Raw genomic sequence first — 20,870 nt, 5'->3', positions numbered from 1 at the left:
GGTAGTTGTACTATGACCGTCCTCATTTCCAGCAGAGGAAACAGGCATAGAGAGGTTCAGGGAAGTACACAGCCAGTAAAGAGAATAGCTGGAACTCGATCTAGATAGACTGGCTGGAGAGGGGGGTCCTGAACAGGTGTACTAGCTTCGCACATAGTTACCAAGCTCCCTTCCTGCAGGTGTGGGGACGTGAGGTAGACCAAGGTCCCTGCGCCGGGAGGTTGGGGAGAGAGCAAAGCCTAAACCATGGAGACTGATAGAAGGATGATGGTGCCAACATACGAGTGGAAGGACACCTTCAGCCCAGCCACCCCAATTTATTTCGGGTTTCCTGTCCCTTCCTCTCTTTCCTTTTCTCCTCTTCATCTGCTCTTACGAATTTTCTCTCCTTTCTTTCTTTCTCTTTTTCATTTTCTCCCTTCCTTTCTCTCCTTTAACTGCTTTTTACATTATCACTTTCTTGATTGAAATGTTTCCTAGTGCTTCATTTTTTAAAACCTCGTGAACTGAACATTCTGTAGTTTTGGCTGCAGGAAAAATAAATCCAACTGTCAGTGACCGCAGCTAGCTCCGTGTTAACGGTCCTTTGGGGAAAAAAATGGTTGCGTTGAGGGCGGGTCGACTTTCCGCTGTCATCGTCGCAGTCCTGCTTGGGGACCTCCAACACCCCCCGCCCCCCGCGACACGGGGCGGAACCTATGTATGAGGGTGGCAGACGTTGCCGGACTGGTTTTCCTGTGAGGCCTTGTTGCTGGTTCCTTTCGGGTTTCCCGTCAGCGCGCATGCGCTGCCTGCACTTCGCTGCTCCCGCCTCGGGCTCCGGCTCGGGCTCCGGGATGTCCGCGTTGTGCGACCCTCCCGGGGCCCCAGGGCCTCCCGGGCCTGCCCCGGCCACCCACGGTCCCGCGCCGCTCAGGTAGTCAGAGCCCCTGGCATCTTCCCCCACCGCCCGGCCCCGCGCCGATCCCCAGCCTTCTCGGCAGAAACCCGGATCCTACCTCGAGAACTCGCGTCAGGGTTCTCAGAGGTTCCTGGTCGGGTCTTCCCAGAACTCAGGGACCTCACCAAAACTCTGGGCTCCAGTGCCCACACTCCCAAGGTCTCGGGACTGCCTCCCTCTAAACCCCAATGCCTAGTTACCCCAGATCCCAGCCTTGCTCTCCCAAGAGTTGGGGATATCAGAATTCTTGGGAACCCAGCTGCCCTGCCCCTTTTAGACCCGAGGGCGCCCAGGGTCCCCCGACATCATGGAAACTCCCTGGGAACCCAGGCCCAGAAACCCACAGATTGCTTCCTTCCAGCCTTTCCCTTGCCCTCCAACGGAGACACTCCCCTCACCTTAGGATAGTTTGCTTTTCTTTGGAGGAACCCGAGAGGAATGGCACAGTCAGAGCCCTGTCAGCCCCTAGAGGATGCTGTCTTTGGCAGAAAAGGCAATCAGAGGAAGAGGATTTTGCCTTTTCCCATAACACTGGCTTCTGAACCGCTTAAGACTGAACCCATATGTTTCGGGAGGGGAGGGGTTGAAAGGCATTCCCTTGTCTGTGCCCTGGGACACCCTGATTCCTAGGCACACTGAGGGTGCTGGGAAGGTGGTGGTTGTTGATGTGGTGGAGTACAAGTGGTGGGTGGTTAGGATGCTTGCAAAATATGGGAAGAAACAGGTATTTGGAGGAAGAGTCCTTAGTAAGGGTGAGTTTGCACTTAGGATCTTCTTTCCATTAGGAGTAAAATCCAGGGTGCCTGTGTTGGGGGCAGGGAGGGATGCAGTAAAGCTGGAATGGTATTTTTAAAGCAGATGTTATAAGAACAAAAGTATACTTATTGAGCAAATATTTATTGAGTGTTTCCCATATACTGGGCACCTCAATAGAAGGGATTCAGTTTTAAAGAGCACAGAAATGTTTACTACCTTCTTGGAGCTTATAGTTGGGTTACTTAACCTTGGGTTCCTTATCTGTACATTGAGATCATAATAGTATCTACCTTATTGAACTGTTGTCTGGATTGAAATATTACACGTAAAGTACTTAAAAGAGTACGTGACGTTCTAAGAGTTATCTAATATAGATATTATTGTTATTGTTGAAAATAGCATTTATTGAGTGATTAGTATGAACTAGATAGGGTGCTTGAATGCTTTATGAACATTCTTATGAGGCAGGTACAGTCATTCCTATTTTACTTAAAAAGAAACTGAAGCTCAAAGAGGGAATATGGCTTGCCCAACATCTCCCAACACTCTAAGTCTGCTTTTCTTGCTTTCTTACAGTGCTCAGGAGCTGTCCCAGGAAATCAAGGCTTTTCTGACTGGCGTAGACCCTATTCTGGGCCACCAGCTCTCAGCCCGGGAACATGCTCGCTGTGGTCTTCTCCTGCTCCGCTCTCTGCCACCTGCTCGTGCTGCTGTGCTTGACCACTTGCGAGGCGTCTTTGATGAGAGTGTCCGGGCCCACCTGGCTGCCTTGGATGAAAGCCCTGTGGCTGGTCCACCTCACCTCCGCCCACCCCCACCCTCCCATGTCCCTGCTGGGGGACCTGGTCTAGAGGATGTGGTGCAGGAAGTGCAGCAGGTGCTATCTGAGTTCATCCGGGCCAACCCGAAGGCCTGGGCTCCTGTGATTAGTGCATGGTCCATAGACCTCATGGGTCAACTGAGCAGCACATACTCAGGCCAGCACCAGCGTGTGCCCCATGCCACTGGCTCTCTCAATGAATTGCTGCAGCTGTGGATGGGCTGTCGGGCCACACGCACATTAATGGACATCTACGTTCAGTGCCTCTCAGCTCTCATTGGTAGTTGCCCAGATGCCTGTGTGGATGCCTTGCTGGATACCTCTGTACAGCATTCCCCACACTTTGACTGGGTTGTGGCCCATATTGGCTCCTCTTTTCCTGGCACCATCATCTCCCGAGTTCTCTCCTGTGGCCTTAAGGACTTCTGTGTCCATGGTGGGGCTGGAGGTGGAGCTGGTGGCAGTGGTGGAAGCTCTTCTCAAACCTCCTCTACAGACCCCTTCCCTGGATCTCCTGCTATCCCTGGGGAGAAACGGGTGCCCAAGATTGCCTCAGTTGTAGGCATCCTAGGACACCTGGCCTCCCGCCATGGAGACAGCATCCGACGGGAGCTCCTGCGAATGTTCCATGATAGCCTGGCAGGTGGCACTGGGGGCCGGAGTGGGGATCCCTCCCTTCAGGCCACAGTGCCCTTCCTGCTGCAGTTGGCGGTCATGTCACCGGCTTTGCTGGGCACAGTCTCTGGGGAGCTGGTGGACTGCCTTAAGCCCCCAGCTGTGCTGAGCCAGCTGCAGCAACACCTTCAGGGATTCCCCCGAGAGGAGCTGGACAACATGCTGAACCTGGCTGTGCATCTGGTGAGCCAGGCCTCCGGGGCAGGTGCCTACCGCCTGTTGCAGTTCCTGGTGGACACAGCCATGCCTGCCTCAGTCATTACCACCCAGGGCCTGGCTGTGCCAGACACTGTGCGTGAGGCCTGTGACCGGCTGATCCAGCTGCTGCTGCTGCACCTGCAAAAACTGGTTCATCACCGCGGAGGGTCTCCTGGGGAAGGGGTCCTGGGCCCGCCCCCACCCCCTCGCCCTGTGCCCTTTCTAGATGCGCTAAGAAACCATGTTGGAGAGCTGTGTGGAGAGACATTACGATTGGAACGGAAGCGCTTCCTCTGGCAACATCAGCTCCTGGGCCTGCTCTCTGTCTATACCCGGCCTAGCTGTGGACCTGAGGCCTTGGGCCATCTCCTGAGCCGGGCCCGAAGCCCTGAAGAGTTGAGTCTGGCCACCCAATTGTATGCAGGGCTGGTGGTCAGTCTCTCTGGCCTCCTGCCCTTGGCCTTCCGAAGCTGCCTGGCTCGGGTGCATGCAGGGACTTTGCAGCCTCCCTTCACAGCCCGGTTCCTGCGCAACTTGACACTGCTAGTGGGGTGGGAACAGCAGGGTGGTGAGGGCCCTGCAGCCCTAGGGGCCCGGTTTGGGGAGTCTGCCTCAGCTCATCTGTCTGACTTGGCTCCTCTCCTACTACATCCTGAGGAGGAAGTAGCCGAAGCTGCTGCCTCCCTCCTGGCCATTTGTCCCTTTCCTCCAGAAGCCCTGTCCCCCTCCCAACTCCTGGGACTGGTGAGAGCTGGAGTGCATCGCTTCTTTGCCTCTCTGAGGCTGCATGGCCCCCCAGGTGTGGCTTCGGCCTCCCAGCTTCTTACTCGCCTCTCTCAGACCTCCCCAGCTGGGCTCAAGGCTGTCCTGCAGCTGCTAGTAGAGGGAGCCTTACATCGGGGCAACACAGAACTGTTTGGAGGGGAAGTGGATGGGGACAACGAAACTCTTTCAGTTGTCTCTGCTCCTTTTGCCTCGGCTTCCCTGTTGGACACAAACCGGCGGCACACTGCAGCTGTCCCAGGTCCTGGAGGGATTTGGTCTGTTTTCCACGCTGGAGTCATCGGCCGTGGCCTAAAGCCACCCAAGTTTGTCCAGTCACGCAATCAGCAGGAAGTAATCTATAACACCCAGAGCCTCCTCAGCCTCCTGGTGCACTGCTGCAGTGCCCTTGGGGGCACTGAATGTGGGGGAAGCTGGGGGGCTCCCACCCTGAGCCCAGAGGCAGCTAAAGCAGTGGCAGTGACCTTGGTGGAGAGTGTGTGTCCTGATGCAGCTGGGGCTGAGCTAGCGTGGCCCCCTGAGGAGCACGCCCGGGCCACCGTGGAGCGGGATCTCCGCATTGGCCGGCGCTTCCGGGAACAGCCCCTGCTTTTTGAGCTGTTAAAGCTGGTAGCAGCTGCTCCCCCAGCCCTGTGCTACTGCTCTGTGCTGCTCCGGGGGCTGCTGGCCGCCCTCTTGGGCCATTGGGAAGCTTCTCGCCACCCTGACACGGCCCACTCCCCCTGGCACCTGGAGGCATCCTGCACTCTGGTGGCTGTCATGGCTGAGGGAAGCCTCCTGCCACCAGCCTTGGGTAATATGCACGAGGTATTTAGCCAACTGGCACCTTTTGAAGTGCGTCTGCTGCTGCTCAGTGTCTGGGGTTTTCTCCGGGAGCACGGGCCATTGCCCCAGAAGTTCATCTTCCAGTCAGAGCGCGGCCGCTTCATCCGGGACTTCTCCAGGGAGGGTGGGGGTGAGGGTGGACCCCATCTGGCTGTGCTGCACAGCGTCCTCCACCGCAACATTGACCGCCTGGGCCTTTTCTCTGGCCGTTTCCAGGCACCTTCACCGTCCACTCTCCTCCGGCAGGGGACATAGCCTTTTGCATGCTCCAGAAGCCGATGGAGGTTGAGCCGCGAGAGAGCCCTGGCGGCTCCCAGTGAATAGGGGGCTAAGGTGTTGCAGAAAGGTGGAGGTTTCTCTTCTAAGACCTTGGCCTAAAGAGCGCTGTCACTTTCTTCCTCCTCCACCTTTTTTTCTAAATAAAATTTGCCGAGTTGAGAAAAACAGAGTACAGTGCCTCCGTCTGATGCTTAGAGCCGGCAAAATCGGACAGCGCCTGGCTCTGGCCCAGCCCAACCCCGGCTTCAGGCCCCGCCCCCGGCCTCGGGCCCGCCCCCTGCAAGCATTTAGAGCGCGCGCTCAGCCAATGGGGCTGCCGTCCGGCCGCTCCCGACCCAGGCCAATCAGAAGGCCGGAAGGGGCGGGCGCTAAGATACGTGGCTCAACGCGCGCGGGGGGAGGGGAGGCTCGGGGTCAAGGAGCAAACCCGGCACAAGATGGCGGCGGTAGCGGCAGTGGCGGCGCGTAGGAGGCGGTGAGGAGCCCGGAACCCGGGGTCGCTCCCGGGACGCCCCCAGAGCCCCCAAACCCCATATCGCTCATCCTTGTATGTCCTCCCGAGACTCTGCCACCCGCGGCCTCGTGAGAGCCCTTTGTGTCTCTGGAGGCGGCCTCAGGCGCCCACAGCCTCCTCGCGATACATCCGCGCGGCGTTGGGGGACCTCGCCTCTGGGGTTTCCCGCTGCGGCCCGGTGGCTCAAGAAGGCCGCTGCGGTGCGCTCTTGTTGGCCTTGGCCGCTCAGCCGCCGCCCTCCCCTGGCGGCTCGCGGCTGTTAACGCTGCCGCCTCCTTCCTGCAGTGCGCGGGGCCGTCGGGGTGGGGGACGAGAGGCGGCCCGGCCTCCACGAGCCTCCTGCCCTGCGGCCCCTCGGCCGGGCTGGAAGCTCCACGGCCCGCAGTCCCGCCTGCACTGCCCTTCTTGTCTTCCCCCGAGCGTCCCGGACCCTGCCCTGCCCTGCCCTGCCCTTGTCTTCACGTGGACACCGGCCCGGGCTTGTTCGGTGTTCACGGTCGCCGGGCACGGCTGGGGCAGGATCCAGTAAGTTCACAGCCTGCCTTGATGATGTTGCTGAAACACCACATGTAGTCGAATGGTTTGGTCTGCGCTCTCGAGTTATATTACCGAAAAAACGCTTCGAAACCATCTCTGGCGCCACAATGCGTTTAGTACCGAGACCTAACGGATGTACTGGGGTGGGAGAGGCATGTACAGTCAGCAGCAGTGAAAAAGGCGTGGATCGTAAACTCAACTCTGGAAGTCTGTGATCTGAAACAATAAATGGGTACAACTTGCTCTGCGGCTCATTCTCGATTTTGGTTTATGACCACTTCTTGCTCAGGGGCGTTCAAGGCATCCCTGGGTTCCTAGGACCTTCCGACAGGTCACATCTGAAAGATCTTTTAGAAATTCTATCCCCCATTGGCAGCTCTCCAAACCCATTTTATAGATTGTGCAAATAGGACTCCGTAGGGTATTTAACTCACTGTTTACTACTGCTTTGGGCAGGTGGATATGGGGTCAGTGGTTCAGGGTGCCTTCTGCAGTCACTCCTCAGGACCTGGGCTACATAACTTGGTGCTGAGTTTTCTAATAGCATTTCTGCTGCTTGTTCTGTTGCTGCTTATTTCTGCTTGGCGTATTAAACCACGATGCCTGGTGTTTTCCTAGCCTTCCTGTCTGGCCTGGCTTGCTTTGCACATTTTTCTGGAACTGGAGGGCTTAACTGTGTTCTCTCATCTTTCTGGTGACTTTCTTTACCTTTAGCTTTCATGCAGATACTGAGGCTAATGTTGGATATAATGTGTATAGTAGGCCCTATTGTTTAGTCACTGTATTAGCAGTTTGCTAAGTTTTACTGCTTAGAAGAATCTTGTGTTTTTGTTTTTTTTCTCTGCTATTTGGAACACTTTCTCAGTGTGGGTCTGGACCACCTATGTCAGTCAGTGGGAGAGCATGTTTAAAATGCAGATTTCCTGAAGCTCAGGAATCTTCATTTAATAAGCACCGCAGGTGATTCTTAACAGACACTAGAGATTGAAAACCGCTGTTTAGGGTTTACTCAGAATGGATGAATACGTCCTTTAAACTAATTGTTGAAATAAGCCTGTTAGCCCCTTGTCTGTCATTTGATAGCACTTTGGGGCAGTTACAGTTTGTGGTAACTTTGAGGTGATGGTCCTCAGTGAGGCAGGCCCTGCTGGTGGTAGTGTGCTGTATTGTGCATCATGAAGTACACGGGCCCCGGAGTCAGGCAGAGCTGAGTTCAATCCCAGTTTCCCCCCTTACCAGCTGTTCAGTCTTGGATGAATTATTGAACCTTTTCTGTGTCAATTTTCCCATCTGGGGAAAACGCCAACCCTACATTCACCCAGAAAACAATGAAAGACAGGGAAAAGAGGTAGTGAGTATAAAGAAGTGGCTCTGAATCATCGTTGCCCATTAGAGTTTTTTAGGGAGCTTTTGAAAAAACTCTGATGCACAGGCTGCGCTTTAGCCCAATTAGATCAGAATCTGAAGGTGAGACCTGGGCATTGACACTTTAGAAAATTGCAGGCAGACTTGAAAACCAGGGATCTAAAACAGTTAGCCAGGCCCCGGGGGTTCATTAGGACTCAATAAATGTTAGCTATTGTTATTGTTTTCAGGCTTAGGTGGTGATAGTGGTGACTTATTTTGGAGATACAGGACTGGACATCAGAGGAGCAGGGTGTCTATGGTGCTAGGGATGTTAGGACCTGAGGAACTGTGACGCGTAGACTGGCTGTGAGGGTACCTCTTGAACTTTTTCGCTGTAGCTCCACCCAGTGCCTTGCCCCTGGAAACGCATGGCTTACTTTGTTTCTCCGTTCCACACACGGTACCACTACTTCTCCTGAGACTAGCTGTTACTGCTCCTTTCCTCTGAGAGGCTGATGTAACCAGAGTCAATACCAGGGCCTCTGAAGGCCAAAGATCCTTTGTCCATTTCCTCTGCCTTTTGAAGGGAAGGTGTGAATGAGCCAACTCCTCAGACCTGACATTTCACTCCATGTCCACTCTGTCTTTTTTAAATTTAATGGAACTCCATCTTTCTCCCCTCTTTCCTGAGCTGTCATTTAGGGTTATGGCAGGAAGAGGCCTTTACCTCAGAAGGGGGGCCCTTTCTGACCCCAAGTGCTGATTGTTCCTTCTTTGTCCTTTTTCTCCTTAGGTCTTGGACAGGTTTGGTACTGGCTTGTTTAGGGGTCCTCCTGGGAATTAGCCTTGCTGTGGATAGAAGCAACTTTAAGACCTGTGAAGAGAGTTCCTTTTGCAAGTATGATATTTCTAAGAGAGTAGGATGGAAAATAGGGTAATGGGGGAGGTGTCTGTGGCGGCTGGGCTGGCCCGGAACACTGAAGCTGATGGGACCTAGGGACCCTTCATAACCATTTCATTTGGCAGGCGACAGCGAAGCGTACGACCAGGCCTCTCACCATATCGAGCTTTGCTGGACTCTCTGCAGCTTGGTCCTGATGCCCTTACAGTCCATCTGATGAACGAGGTCACCAAGGTCAGGGGAGAAAAGGAAGAATCTGGTGGGGGTGGGGACATGGCTAAGGGATAATTGTGAAGGGGGAACGGGCAGCGTGTCCTAGCCTAATCTGAGGACTTTTAATTTGTGAGGAATTCAGATATCAGGCCCCTTAGGCAAAGGGCTAGAAGGAGTAGACACTTCAGGAGGGAATGGGTTCTGAGGGCATTCCATGGTGTAGCCCTCTGCTTTCTCCAGATCCAAACCTCTGCCCTCACAGGTATTGCTGGTGCTGGAGCTTCAGGGGCTTCAAAAGAACATGACTCGGATCAGGATTGATGAACTGGAGCCCCGGCGGCCCCGATACCGTGTGCCAGACGTGTTGGTGGCTGATCCCCCCACAGCTCGGTAAATTTTTCCTGAGAAACGTATCCATCTCTATGGCCCTTTTCTCCTTCCTGAAAAGCCTTTATTTGGCAGCTGCCTTTCTTTCCCACATTAGAATAATGGCTGACTAGCACCTCGCCACTCTCTTCAACCTCTTCCCATCTCTTCCTCTGTTTCACTTATTTTCTCTTTCCCCCTTTATTTTCATTCATTCAGCAGATACTGCTTTCTCTTCTGTGCCAGGCCTGGTCTGGGTGCTAGCAATACAAGAGGACATAAACAAGGCACAGACCTTGCCCTCCAGGAATATAGTGTCTCTGTGGTTGGTTCCTTCCTCCCTCCCTTCCCCTTGACTTTTATTTTTTTCTGCCTTCCTTCCTTCCTTTCTTTTCTTTTTCCTCAGATATTCAGGGTGGGATTATTCAAATTCTTAGGTTATGACACACTGTCATCCTTCTTCCATGCATGGCTCTGTCTTAAGTACTTAATTTAGAAAAAGCATAAACCTTCCACTCACCCCAACCATATACTTCTCACTGTCCTGTACCACTGACTCCCCCAGAAATGGTTGTTATTTTAAAGTTTGTCATTCCCTTGGGTTTTTGTTCTCATAGTTGTATCGTGTGTATATGTATATAAACACATACGTACGTGTGTTTTATGTGCCTAAGCAGTAAATTATGTGGTTTTATTTGTTTTTGAGCTTTATAGGGAAAGTATCTCAGTGGATGTCTTCTGGGATTTTCTTTTTTCTCGTCAGTTTAACTGTCGCATGTAACTCTAGTAATTCATTTTTGTTGGTATATAATGCTGTATGAATATATCCCAACTTATTCATTTGTGTGTTGATTAGCATTTGTGTTGTTTCCAGTGTTTTTCTGTTCAAACTATTGACATCAACATTCTTGTCCCTGGCTGCTGTGTCCCTGTGCAGGAGTTCATCTTTGGGATCTACCTGAGAGAGGAACTGCAGAGTTGTAGAATGTGGGAATTATCAATGTTCCAGGATAAAGCCAAAGTGTTTTACCAGTTAACACTCCACCAGCAGTGTATAAGAGGCCTCATTGATCCACATCCTCCCCAATTCTCAGTACTCTTGGACCTAATTTTTGTCAGTAGGATGGGTGTAGAATGATACCATGTGGTAGTCTTGGCTTGGCTGCCTTTCCCCAGTTATTAATGAGATTGAGCATCTCTTCATAGGGTTATTGTCATTCTGGCTTACTCTTCTGTGAAATGGTAGTTCACAGCTATGCTCGTTTTCCTTTTTCCTTTTATGTTGTTTGTCCTTATTGGTTTGTAGAAATTCATTAGTCTTGATACTAATCCTTTATCATGTGTAGGTATTGCAGTTATCTTTTCACAGGTTGTAGCTTATCTCTTTATTTTCAAAAGATGCCTTGAAAAAAAGACTTTTTGGGGGCCAGCCTGGTGGTGCAGTGGTTAAGTTCGCACGTTCCGTTTTGGCAGCGTGGGGTTCGCTGGTTCAGATCCCGGGTGCGGACGTGGCATCGCTTAGCAAGCCATGCTGTGGTAGGCGTCCCACATATGAAGTAGAGGAAGATGGTTACGGATGTTAGCTCAGGGCCAGTCTTCCTAAGCAAAAAGAGGAGGATTGGCAGATATTAGCTCAAAGCTAATCTTCCTCAAAAAAATAAAATAAAGAAAAAAACTTTTTGCTTTAGAATAGTTTTAGTCTTACAGGAAAGTTGCAAGAATATTATGAGAATTCTTGTATACCCTGCACTCCTGTTTTCCCCTGTTGTTAACATGACTGTGGTACGTTTGTCATACCTGATGAGTTGATACCGTTATTATTAACTGGAGTCCATGCGTTATTCAGATTTCCTTAGTTTTTACCTAATGTTCTTTTTCTGTCCAAGATCCCATCCAGGACACCATATTATGTTTAGTTGTCTTGTCTCCTTAGGCTCCTCTAGACTGGGACAGTTTCTTGGACTTTTCCTGTTTTTGATGACCCTAAAGATGTCTTTCAATAAATAGAAATTCTGAATTTTCATGTTTTCCAATGTATCAGTTTTTTACTTTCTGGTGTTAGCGTTTTCTTTTCTTTTCTTTTTTTTTTTTGAGGAAGATTAGCCCTGAGCTAGCATCTGCTGCCAATCCTCCTCTTTTTGCTGAGGAAGACTGGCCCTGAGCTAACATCCGTGACCATCTTCCTCTACTTTATATGTGGGACGCCTACCACAGTATGGCTTGCCAAGCAGTGCCATGTCCACACATGGCATCTGAACCAGTGAACCCCAGGCTGCCGAAACAGAACGTGTGCACTTAACCACTGTGCCACCTGGCCAGCCCCCTAGCATTTTCTAAGTTGTGTTTAGATAATCCTTCTCTACCTCAAGGTCAGAAAAACAGTTGTTTGTATTGTCCTCTAAAGATTTTACTTTTAAATTTTAAGGCGTAATCTGTCTGGAGTTGACATTTGTATCTGATATGAGGAAGGAATATGATACTATTATTTTCCTAAAAATCTGTTTTTCCTCTCCATGAACGAATGGTCTTCTTGACCTCACTGAACTGCTGTGCCACCTCTGTTACGTTGCAAATTTCTAAGTGTGCGTGGCTCTGTCTCCAGGCTCTTTATTTGGTTCCTTTGGTCAGTTTCTCTGTCCCTGCACTATTAGCACACTACGTGTAGTTCTAAGCAGGTCCCCTTTTCTTCTGAAGTGTCGTGACTGCTTTTGGTTCTTTGCTCTTCCTTATATCCCTTTCGATCTCTTTCCCAGGCTTTCCATCTCTGGCCGTGACGACAACAGTGTGGAGCTAACTGTGGCTGAGGGACCCTATAAAATCATCTTGACGGCGCGGCCATTCCGCCTTGACCTGTTAGAGGACCGCAGCCTTCTCCTCAGTGTCAATGCCCGAGGACTCTTACATTTTGAGCACCAGAGGGCCCCCAGGGTCTCGTGAGTACTGGGGTCAGGACTGAAGGGAACCTAGTGTGAAAGAGCCTATGGGTGTTGGGTCTGGCACTGGGTTCCTGGGAGGAGACAGGGAGGCAGGACAGCCAGCTAGGGGCTAGGGGCTGGGAGAAGCTGTTTATCAGAGAGGGTAGGAAGCAGACCCAGGTTGCAGTTTTCTCCATTTCCTGTACAGACCAGGAGGCAGTTACTTTTGTCCCTGAGCTGTACCCTGGGCACCTCCTCGGGGAGGCCTGCCTGGGTCTGCCTTTCCCTCTTCCCGTTCTCATACCATCACATTTCCCAGATTTATTTTCTTCCCTTTTTTTTTTTTTTTTTTTTTTAAATTTCTTTTCTCCCCCATCTCTGGAAGTTTGTCGACTGAAACTCACTTTTATGTTTCTGTTTTTGTGTTGGTTTTGTGCCTCCTTTTCCCCTTCCCTACCCATCTCCTCCTGCCCCAGTTTCTCGGATAAAGTTAGTCTCACGCTCGGTAGCATATGGGATAAGATCAAGAACCTTTTCTCTAGGTAAATCCATGGCCACTGGTACTGTATCTGTTCCTTTGCCCCCCTTCATTCTGGCCCCCAGGGGAAGATGCCCCAGACCCTTCCAGGCCCCGTGCTTCACTCACCACTCTTTCCCCAGCTACGTGGTATCTGGTCCCTGTTCCTTGTTCCTTTGGCTGGGAGACCCCTGGGAGAAGGAAGATGAAATGTTGGAAGTCCTTAAGGAATGTAGGGAGCTTCTTGCTTTGCCAAGGGGTGGAGAGATGCTGCCTATTGCCGGGGTTCTTGGCTCTCAGCTGGGGTGCACTGAGGCTTTGGGCAGAGCTGTTTGCCAGCTGCTCTTGAAAGCATTCTTTGGCAGAACCTCTTGTTTGAGTCCTCGCATATCTGTAGAAGCTTGACCGTGCTATGACCCACTTGCCTTTGCAAAACCCTGTGTCAGGCCAAGAGGCTGAGGCCCAGTGAGGGCAGTTGGGGCCAGAGTCTCTTGGTGGAGGCAGCAGAGAGCCAGGCGTGACATTCTGAACCTAGGCCCTTGAACCTGCCTGTCTCTTCTGGAATGCTGGCAGAGGCTGGTGATTTGGGCCTGTGTATGGAAGGCACCTCCTGGTGACATTTATTGCTCATTTCCCTTTCTCATTTCTCTCCCCATCCTTTGCACACTTATCTGCTCACTGGGGTCACTCTCCAAGCTTTAACATTCAGTCCCTTCCTCCAATGCCTTCGTTCCTTTGGACCCTTGGCTCTCTATTCCCTCACCCCTCCTTCCACTAGCCCCTCGTCCCTGCCCCCTCTGGATTGGAGCAGACAGCTCTCCTACCTTCCAGGCAAGGATCAAAAGACCCAGCTGAGGGCGATGGGGCCCAGCCCGAGGAAACACCTGGGGATGGTGACAAGGCAAGTTGGTGGGGCTGGGTGGTGGAGCACAGAGCTGCCTGGGAGGTTGGAGGGGAAAGGCCCACAAGAAACTTGAGCTTAGTCTCGCCATCAGGGATGGGATTTAGAAAAGGGGCGGGGGAAGAGGGAGAACTGGTGTGTGATTGGGTACTGGTCTGCATTCCTCCTTGCAGCCAGAGGAGACCCAGGGAAGGGCAGAGAAAGATGAGCCAGGAGCCTGGGAAGAGACATTCAAAACTCACTCTGATAGCAAGCCGTATGGTGAGTGACGAGGGCGCCTTGGGCAGGGGTGCAGGAGTGCTGGCCAAGCAGAAACTCTGGAGCTCATCTTTTGCTTTCCTTCCAGGCCCCATGTCTGTGGGTTTGGACTTCTCTCTGCCAGGCATGGAGCATGTGTATGGGATCCCTGAGCATGCAGACAGCCTGAGGCTGAAGGTCACTGAGTGAGTCCCATGGTGACATCAGGATATAGGGGGAAAGGGGTCGGAAGCCAGGGCTGTGGGGAGATGTGCATGGATTACTTTCTGTGCTCAGGTCACTCTTGGTGAGTGGAAAATTCTTCTTTGAAAAAGGGCAGAGGGGTCCATTCTTCTCCCTTTTCTGTGTCTGTGGGATGGAGGTTGTGTGTGCCACAGCCTGGGGCCAGTTTGTCTGTCTGCCTGCAGGGGTGGGGAGCCGTATCGCCTCTACAATTTGGATGTGTTCCAGTACGAGCTGTATAACCCTATGGCCCTGTACGGGTCTGTGCCTGTGCTCCTGGCACACAGCCCTCATCGGGACCTGGGCATCTTCTGGCTCAACGTCGCAGAGACCTGGGTTGACATATCCTCCAACACTGCAGGGAAGGTGAGAGCATAGGCATGGAGCAATAAGGGAGTGAGTCGTCAGGCCTGGAGACAAATGGGTGTGCTAGGGACCTTAGCCTTGAAAATTCAGGCTGCTGGGGTAGCCTATTTGGATAACCTGTTTAGGGACGGCATGAGAGAAGGGGCCCTGGGCCTTGTGAGCAGCATTTGAGTTCCCCAGTCACTCTCAGAAGACAAACTCATGGGGAAGGTATAGCCCTTTCTGCATTATCATTATATTTGTTATTGAGTATGCATTATATGCTAGATGCTTTTTCTAGGTGCTGGGGATATATTGCTCATTGAGTAGGAAAGGTCTTCATTTCTCAGGGAGGAAGACAGACGTTAAATAGGTAGGCAAGATGAGTTCCGTGATAAGGGCTAAGAAAGAAGTGCCACGGTCACACAGTGGGGATGGAGGCAGTGTTGCTTATGATGTGGGGGCCGGGAAAGCCTCACTGAAGAGGTGACGTTTAGTCTCAGCCGAGAGTGATTCATTGGGAGCCAGCTGTCTGAGGACTCTGAGGAGAACACTGCTGCTTTGTATTTGGATTGGAGAATGAGAGGGTGGCCATCAGACCTCTCTCCGGTTTTCTCTCCAGACCCTGTTTGGGAAGATGCTAGACTACCTGCAGGGCTCTGGGGAGACCCCACAGACAGATGTTCGCTGGATGTCGGAGAGTGGCATCATTGATGTCTTCCTGTTGCTTGGGCCCTCCGTCTTTGATGTCTTCCGGCAGTATGCAAGTCTCACAGGTACATGGCGTCCCGACTCTGTCGGCCAGCAGCCTCCTTTTCTGGCCCTTGTCTTGAGAGAGGGGTGACTGCATTTTCAGAAGTCTGGGCCTAGGCCTGTTCTCTAGCCGTGTACCCTTCAGCTTCCCTCTAGTTTATAAGCCTCCCTTGATTTCTGGGCATCCTCATTTGCCTCAGGTTGGGCCTCACCCCATTGTGACCCCCGTCCGTCACTGCACCTACAGGGACCCAGGCATTGCCCCCGCTCTTCTCCCTCGGCTACCACCAGAGCCGCTGGAACTACCGAGATGAGGCCGATGTGCTGGAAGTCGATCAGGGCTTCGACGATCACAACATGCCCTGCGATGTCATCTGGCTAGACATCGAGCATGCGGATGGCAAGCGCTACTTCACGTGGGACCCCAGCCGTTTCCCCCAGCCCCTCACCATGCTTGAGCACTTGGCCTCCAAGAGGCGGAAGGTAAGAGGACTGCAGCCATCATTAGTCTTCTCGGGCGTCCTAGCCCTGGAGACCTCTGACCACCCGTATTTCTTGCCCCCAGCTGGTGGCAATTGTGGACCCCCACATCAAGGTGGTCTCTGGCTACCGCGTACATGAAGAGTTGCAGAACCAGGGTCTATACGTTAAAACCCGGGATGGCTCTGACTACGAGGGCTGGTGCTGGCCAGGTAGGTTGGCCCAGAATTGAGGGAGAGGCTATTCAGAGACCAGGGAGGTAGAATGGTGGCTGTTTTGCCCATTGGGGGTTGAAAGCCACCCGTAACTTCTCCTAGGCGCAGCCGGTTACCCTGACTTCACCAATCCCACCATGAGGGCCTGGTGGGCTAACATGTTCAGCTTTGAGAATTATGAGGTATTGCAGCCCCTCCCCCAACCCATATCTATCTTTTCCCACCCTGCTCCTTGATTCAATCATTCTCTGCCTGCCAACCCTGCCATGGTTGGTTGCCTGTAATGTATCACGGGGCCTTGATGCCTTGATAATTCTGGGAAGGCCTTGAGAAATTTGTTTTTCTGGATTGCTAGGAGCTCTCTGCTCTGACACTGTTTGCTTTCTTCCTTTCTTCTGTCCTTTGTCTGCATTTGTTGTGTTCCTCCCCTCTGTCCTCTGTCTGCATTTTCTGCCTTGTGTTCTCAGGGCTCAGCTCCCAACCTTTATGTCTGGAATGACATGAATGAACCGTCTGTGTTCAATGGTCCTGAGGTCACCATGCTCAAAGATGCCCAGCATTACGGGGGCTGGGAACACCGGGACGTGCATAACATCTATGGCTTCTATGTGGTAAGGGGCTGAGAGAGGAGAGACTGAGGGCTGGGGATCTTTTACCAGATGATGGCTGGCTTTTGCTCCTCACTACCCCTCTTCTCTCCTCTCCCCACCCAGCACATGGCGACTGCTGATGGGCTGGTGCAGCGCTCCGGGGGCATAGAACGCCCCTTTGTCCTGAGCAGGGCTTTCTTCGCTGGTTCCCAGCGCTTTGGTAAGATTTGGAGAATAGAGCTGTGGCAGAGGGTGTGAAGGCCAGATCAGATGAGCCGTGGACCTGGGCCTGGTTCTTGGAAAATTCTCTTCACACAGCCATCCTCTTAGAGCCACAGCTGCATCCTCCCAGCTGTGCACTCTAAGGGGAGCCAGGGAGTGGGAGGTCTCTTCAAGTGCTCTTATGAACTCTCTCATCTTTGGCAGCACCTTGGGGGCCCCAGAGCAGATATGGCAGGTCAGAGAGGTCAGTTATGTAAAAGGCTGAGCCCTTTTACTGTTTGCAAGCTCCTCCCCTCTTGTCTTCCTCAGGAGCCGTGTGGACCGGGGACAACACTGCTGAATGGGACCATTTGAAGATCTCTATCCCTATGTGTCTCAGCTTGGGGCTGGTGGGACTTTCCTTCTGTGGGGGTGAGAGGGGGAGGAATCTTGGTTTGGTGAGAGGGGGCAAGGTAGAGGGCACAGGACGTGGGCATGAAGAAAAAGAGCTGAGAGTCCAGGGTGGGGTCTTGGGGAGCTCCTTAGGCAGCTGCCCTCCTTCACTCTCTTTTCCAACCTGTTTCCTCCTTCTCCTCTCCCAGCGGATGTGGGTGGCTTCTTCAAAAATCCAGAGCCAGAGTTGCTTGTGCGCTGGTACCAGATGGGTGCCTACCAGCCATTCTACCGGGCACATGCCCACTTGGACACTGGGCGGCGAGAGCCATGGCTTTTACCCTCTCAGTACCATGACATGGTCCGAGATGCCTTGAACCAGCGGTATTCCTTGCTGCCCTTCTGGTACACTCTCTTCTATCAGGCCCATCGTGAAGGGATTCCTGTCATGAGGTGAGGCATTCTAATGATAGATTCCTATCATTAGAGTGGGCTGAGGTGGCTGAGGGACAGAAGGGAATGGGCTCTATCTCTGGGCCTCTTTTTCACTCAACAGAGCCTTGTAAAGGAGGGAAATCTGATTTCAAGGTCAAAGTAAGAAGAGACTAATGGAAATGAATAAGAGTAAACATGATCGAGGCCTTATGACATGCCAGGCATTGTTCATCACTGTCCCCAGAGCCTCAAACAAGGCAGACAAATGTCTTACCCTTGTGGAACTTACATTCTTAGGAGGAAGTCAGACATGTAAACAAATATATAAATAAGAAAATTGACAACATTGACAAGCTCCTTGAAAAAAATAGAAGAGGGTCATAGAATTAGGTTCCACGAGCAGCCTTTTTGAGAAGGCCATGTGAGATGAGGGCTGACTGATAAGTAAGAGAGACTTGTGATCTAGCGGAAGAATGTTCGAAGCAGAGGAGACTGCAAGTACAAAAATTCAAAAGTGGAAATGAGTTTGTCATGTTCCAGGAATAGAAAAAAAACAGTGTGTCTTTGGGGTAAGGAACCAGAGGGAGAGGTAGGAGATGAGGTGGGAGAGGAAAATACCTCCTGATCCTGGAGGGCCTTTCAGGCCAGGGTACTGAAGTGGCCACTGGAAGGCTGCTGTGCAAGAAAAGCTTCAAGAGGGGCAGGGGAGGACGAGGCAGGAAGTTGGGTTACGAAGTTAAATGACTAGACCAAGTTTAGGTTGCATAGCCGAGGCCTGAAGCCCGCCCCCACTGGGCTGTAAGCTCCTGGGTTCTACCCCTGTGTTATTCTTATTGCCAGTTCCTGGGGTAGCATCTTTGACTTTTGCCAATACAGCAAGTGTCGTCTTTTCTTGTCTTGCTTCCTTCCTAGGCCCTTGTGGGTGAATTTTCCTCAGGATGTGACCACCTTCAGTATAGATGATCAGTTTCTGCTTGGTGAGAAATGGGGAGGACAGTTGGTGGCGGGTTGGGTTAGGGCTGAGAAGAAGTAAGCACTTGTGGGAGGAGTGAGTGAGGCTGGCAGTACAAGGGGAGTGGGTGCTCTGGTGCTCCCTGTCTGGAAACTGATCTCCTCAGTTCAGAGTTGATTCTGGTGTGTTTCAGGGGATGCGTTGCTGGTTCACCCTGTATCAGATGCTGGGGCTCGTGGTGTTCAGGTCTATTTGCCTGGCGAAGGGGAGGTGAGTTAAGGAAGGGCATGGTGGGGAAAGATGGTGGAGGCCAAAGAAGAGAAATGGAATTGGGGCCCTGTGCAGTGAATGAGTATATCTCCTACCACTCACAGGTGTGGTATGACATTGAGAGCTACCAGAAGCATCATGGTCCCCAGACCCTATACCTGCCTGTAACTCTAAGCACTGTGAGTATGCCTGGCCCAGCTGCCAACTTCATCTGCCTGTAGGTTTCCAGAAGGGGAGGGAGAGTGTGCTTTGGGGTCCAGTACCTAAGTGGGCACAGATGGGCAAGAGTGAAAGATGCTGCAGGACCCAAGGTTGGATAGTGGGGCAACTTCATCCCAGCACTGCTCTTGCCCCAGATCCCCGTGTTCCAGCGTGGAGGGACAATTGTGCCTCGATGGATGCGAGTACGGCGTTCTTCAGAATGTATGAAGGATGACCCCATCACTCTTTTTGTTGCACTCAGCCCCCAGGTGAGTGCATAGGTAGGAAGCCTCCTCAACCATCTGCCTACTTTCCTAGGGTTCTGTCCCTTGGGGATGTGCCCCTCACTCCCTCTTGGGCTCAGGCTCTCACCTATCTCACTTCCTACTCAGGGTACGGCCCAAGGAGAGCTCTTTCTAGATGATGGGCACACGTTCAGCTATCAGACTCACAATGAGTTCCTGCTGCGTCGATTCTCATTCTCTGGCAACACCCTTGTCTCCAGGTAATGAGGTGCCCATTCTTCCTTGGCAGCCTCTGGAGGAGCCTTGGCCTCTGGGATGCTCATAGCTCACTGTTCTCTTTTCTTGAATCAGTACCTTGCTCTGGGTCTCCTTCCCTCTGCTCTGACATCTTTCTCCCTGATGGGCATCAATTTTTGCTTCTTCCAGCTCAGCAGACCCCAAAGGCCACTTTGAGACACCAATCTGGATTGAGCGGGTGGTGATAATAGGGGCTGGAAAGCCAGCAGCTGTGGTACTCCAGACAAAAGGTGAATGAGTGATCTGGCCCCCACCCTGGGGCAGAGCTGGGGATACCTTGCCTGTAGGAAAGTAGTTGTTATGCTAGATAGCATGTTGCTATGACTTGCACTCTTTCTTCTTCTTCCACCAGGATCTCCTGAAACCCGGCTGTCCTTCCAGCATGACCCTGAGACCTCTGTGTTGATTCTGCGCAAGCCTGGTGTCAACGTAGCATCCGACTGGAGTATTCACCTGCAATAACCCAAGGGATGTTGTGGGGGTGGGAGGTGCTATGGTGATGATGAGAGTTACTCTTCCTTCTGCCTTGGAGTTTGACCCCCCGAGACTTCACCTTTCCCATCCCAAGACTCAGATTCTGTCAACATCTGGGCAGGATGAGAGGGCTGTCCCTGAGCTCTGAATTCCTCCGTGATCTCCTGATCTCTCCCACCCCTTTGACACCAAGTCTCTGTTCATCCACCAACACTGTTGCTCTAACTGGAGCACATCCGCCTGTGAAGACCTGCAGACCACAGGGCCCTTGCTTTCCCTTCTCCCTTCTTTTAGGGGCCCTGAGTCTCCTCCAGATCTTTTCCACTTAATGCCTCTTGTATGCTGATGTCATTTCTTGGAAGACGATGAGGGCAGTGAGCTTTAGGGCTCTTTTTTCCCTTGCCCTTCCCTCCCCACCAAACTGCTCTTTCATTTCTTCCTCCTGGCTCTTCTCTGTCAACCCTCCCCTTTTTACACCCCACTGATACACTGGGACCACCCCTTACCTGATAAGGGATGAATGGATCCCTTATCCATGGAGGTTGCTGGAGAACAGCCTCTTCCCTCTTGTCCCAACCTTTCCTCTCCTCACTTCCTTCTAGAGCTGCTGCAGTTCTGACAGGGGCACTTCTACCTCCCGTGTCCCTTGGGGGAAAGAAGTTTCCATTCCTCCTTAAGAGGGGATAGGCATTAAACTTCTTTTGCCCCCTTTTTGTCCCCTTGAGGGGCATTCAAGATGGAGAAATCAGTTGTGGTTTCGTCGAATCACGGTCACCTGTATTTATTGCTGGGAGAAGGCTGAGGGTGGGGGAGATGATCATGTGTGCCCGGGGTTGGCTTGAAGCCCTGGGTGGGGGGTGGGGAGATTAACTGGGAACCAGGGGGAATATTCCTGGGAATTTTTTTACTTCCTCTTGGCCCCCAGCTGTGAAAGGTTTTGATAAAAGGAGAAACAATAAAGATAAATAAATAACTGTCAGTGTCTGGATTCTGGTTCTGTCCTGAGTCACAGACCCTAGAAGCCTATGGGCCTGACATTTTCATGTACCTTC

The 20,870-nt window shown here is 52.1% G+C and overlaps 2 protein-coding genes across 6 annotated transcripts; both read left to right on the top strand.

The window, feature by feature from the left end:
• Positions 1–760: 760 nt before the first annotated feature.
• Positions 761–5,481, top strand: INTS5 (integrator complex subunit 5). The gene is made up of 2 exons (XM_014834351.3): positions 761–916; positions 2,273–5,481. Exons 1-2 carry the CDS (start codon positions 783–785, stop codon positions 5,250–5,252), a joined length of 3,114 nt encoding a protein of 1,037 aa, XP_014689837.3. The 5' UTR covers positions 761–782; the 3' UTR covers positions 5,253–5,481.
• Positions 5,482–5,627: 146 nt separating this feature from the next.
• On the top strand, positions 5,628–20,870 carry GANAB (glucosidase II alpha subunit). 5 transcript variants are annotated; one of them, XM_014834354.3, is made up of 25 exons: positions 5,628–5,751; positions 8,468–8,572; positions 8,701–8,809; positions 9,051–9,178; positions 11,908–12,087; positions 12,546–12,611; positions 13,418–13,487; positions 13,661–13,748; positions 13,834–13,930; positions 14,153–14,333; positions 14,935–15,088; positions 15,313–15,548; positions 15,631–15,757; positions 15,863–15,942; positions 16,228–16,371; positions 16,474–16,570; positions 16,882–16,983; positions 17,154–17,397; positions 18,292–18,356; positions 18,525–18,601; positions 18,706–18,780; positions 18,958–19,071; positions 19,195–19,307; positions 19,474–19,574; positions 19,697–20,870. In XM_014834354.3, exons 1-25 carry the CDS (start codon positions 5,714–5,716, stop codon positions 19,804–19,806), a joined length of 2,901 nt encoding a protein of 966 aa, XP_014689840.1. In that variant the 5' UTR covers positions 5,628–5,713; the 3' UTR covers positions 19,807–20,870. The 5 variants fall into 5 exon arrangements, with proteins under 5 accessions (XP_014689840.1, XP_070344105.1, XP_014689839.1 ...); XM_070488004.1 differs by having other exon boundaries at positions 5,629–5,751; positions 13,418–13,491; positions 13,665–13,748; XM_014834353.3 differs by lacking the exon at positions 12,546–12,611 and having other exon boundaries at positions 5,629–5,751.

The sequence above is a fragment of the Equus asinus genome, chromosome 17 (assembly GCF_041296235.1).
Source record: "Equus asinus isolate D_3611 breed Donkey chromosome 17, EquAss-T2T_v2, whole genome shotgun sequence".
Lineage (NCBI taxonomy): Eukaryota > Metazoa > Chordata > Mammalia > Perissodactyla > Equidae > Equus > Equus asinus.
Note: the sequence above shows the minus strand (reverse complement) of the source record. Positions and strands in the feature narration are given on the sequence as shown.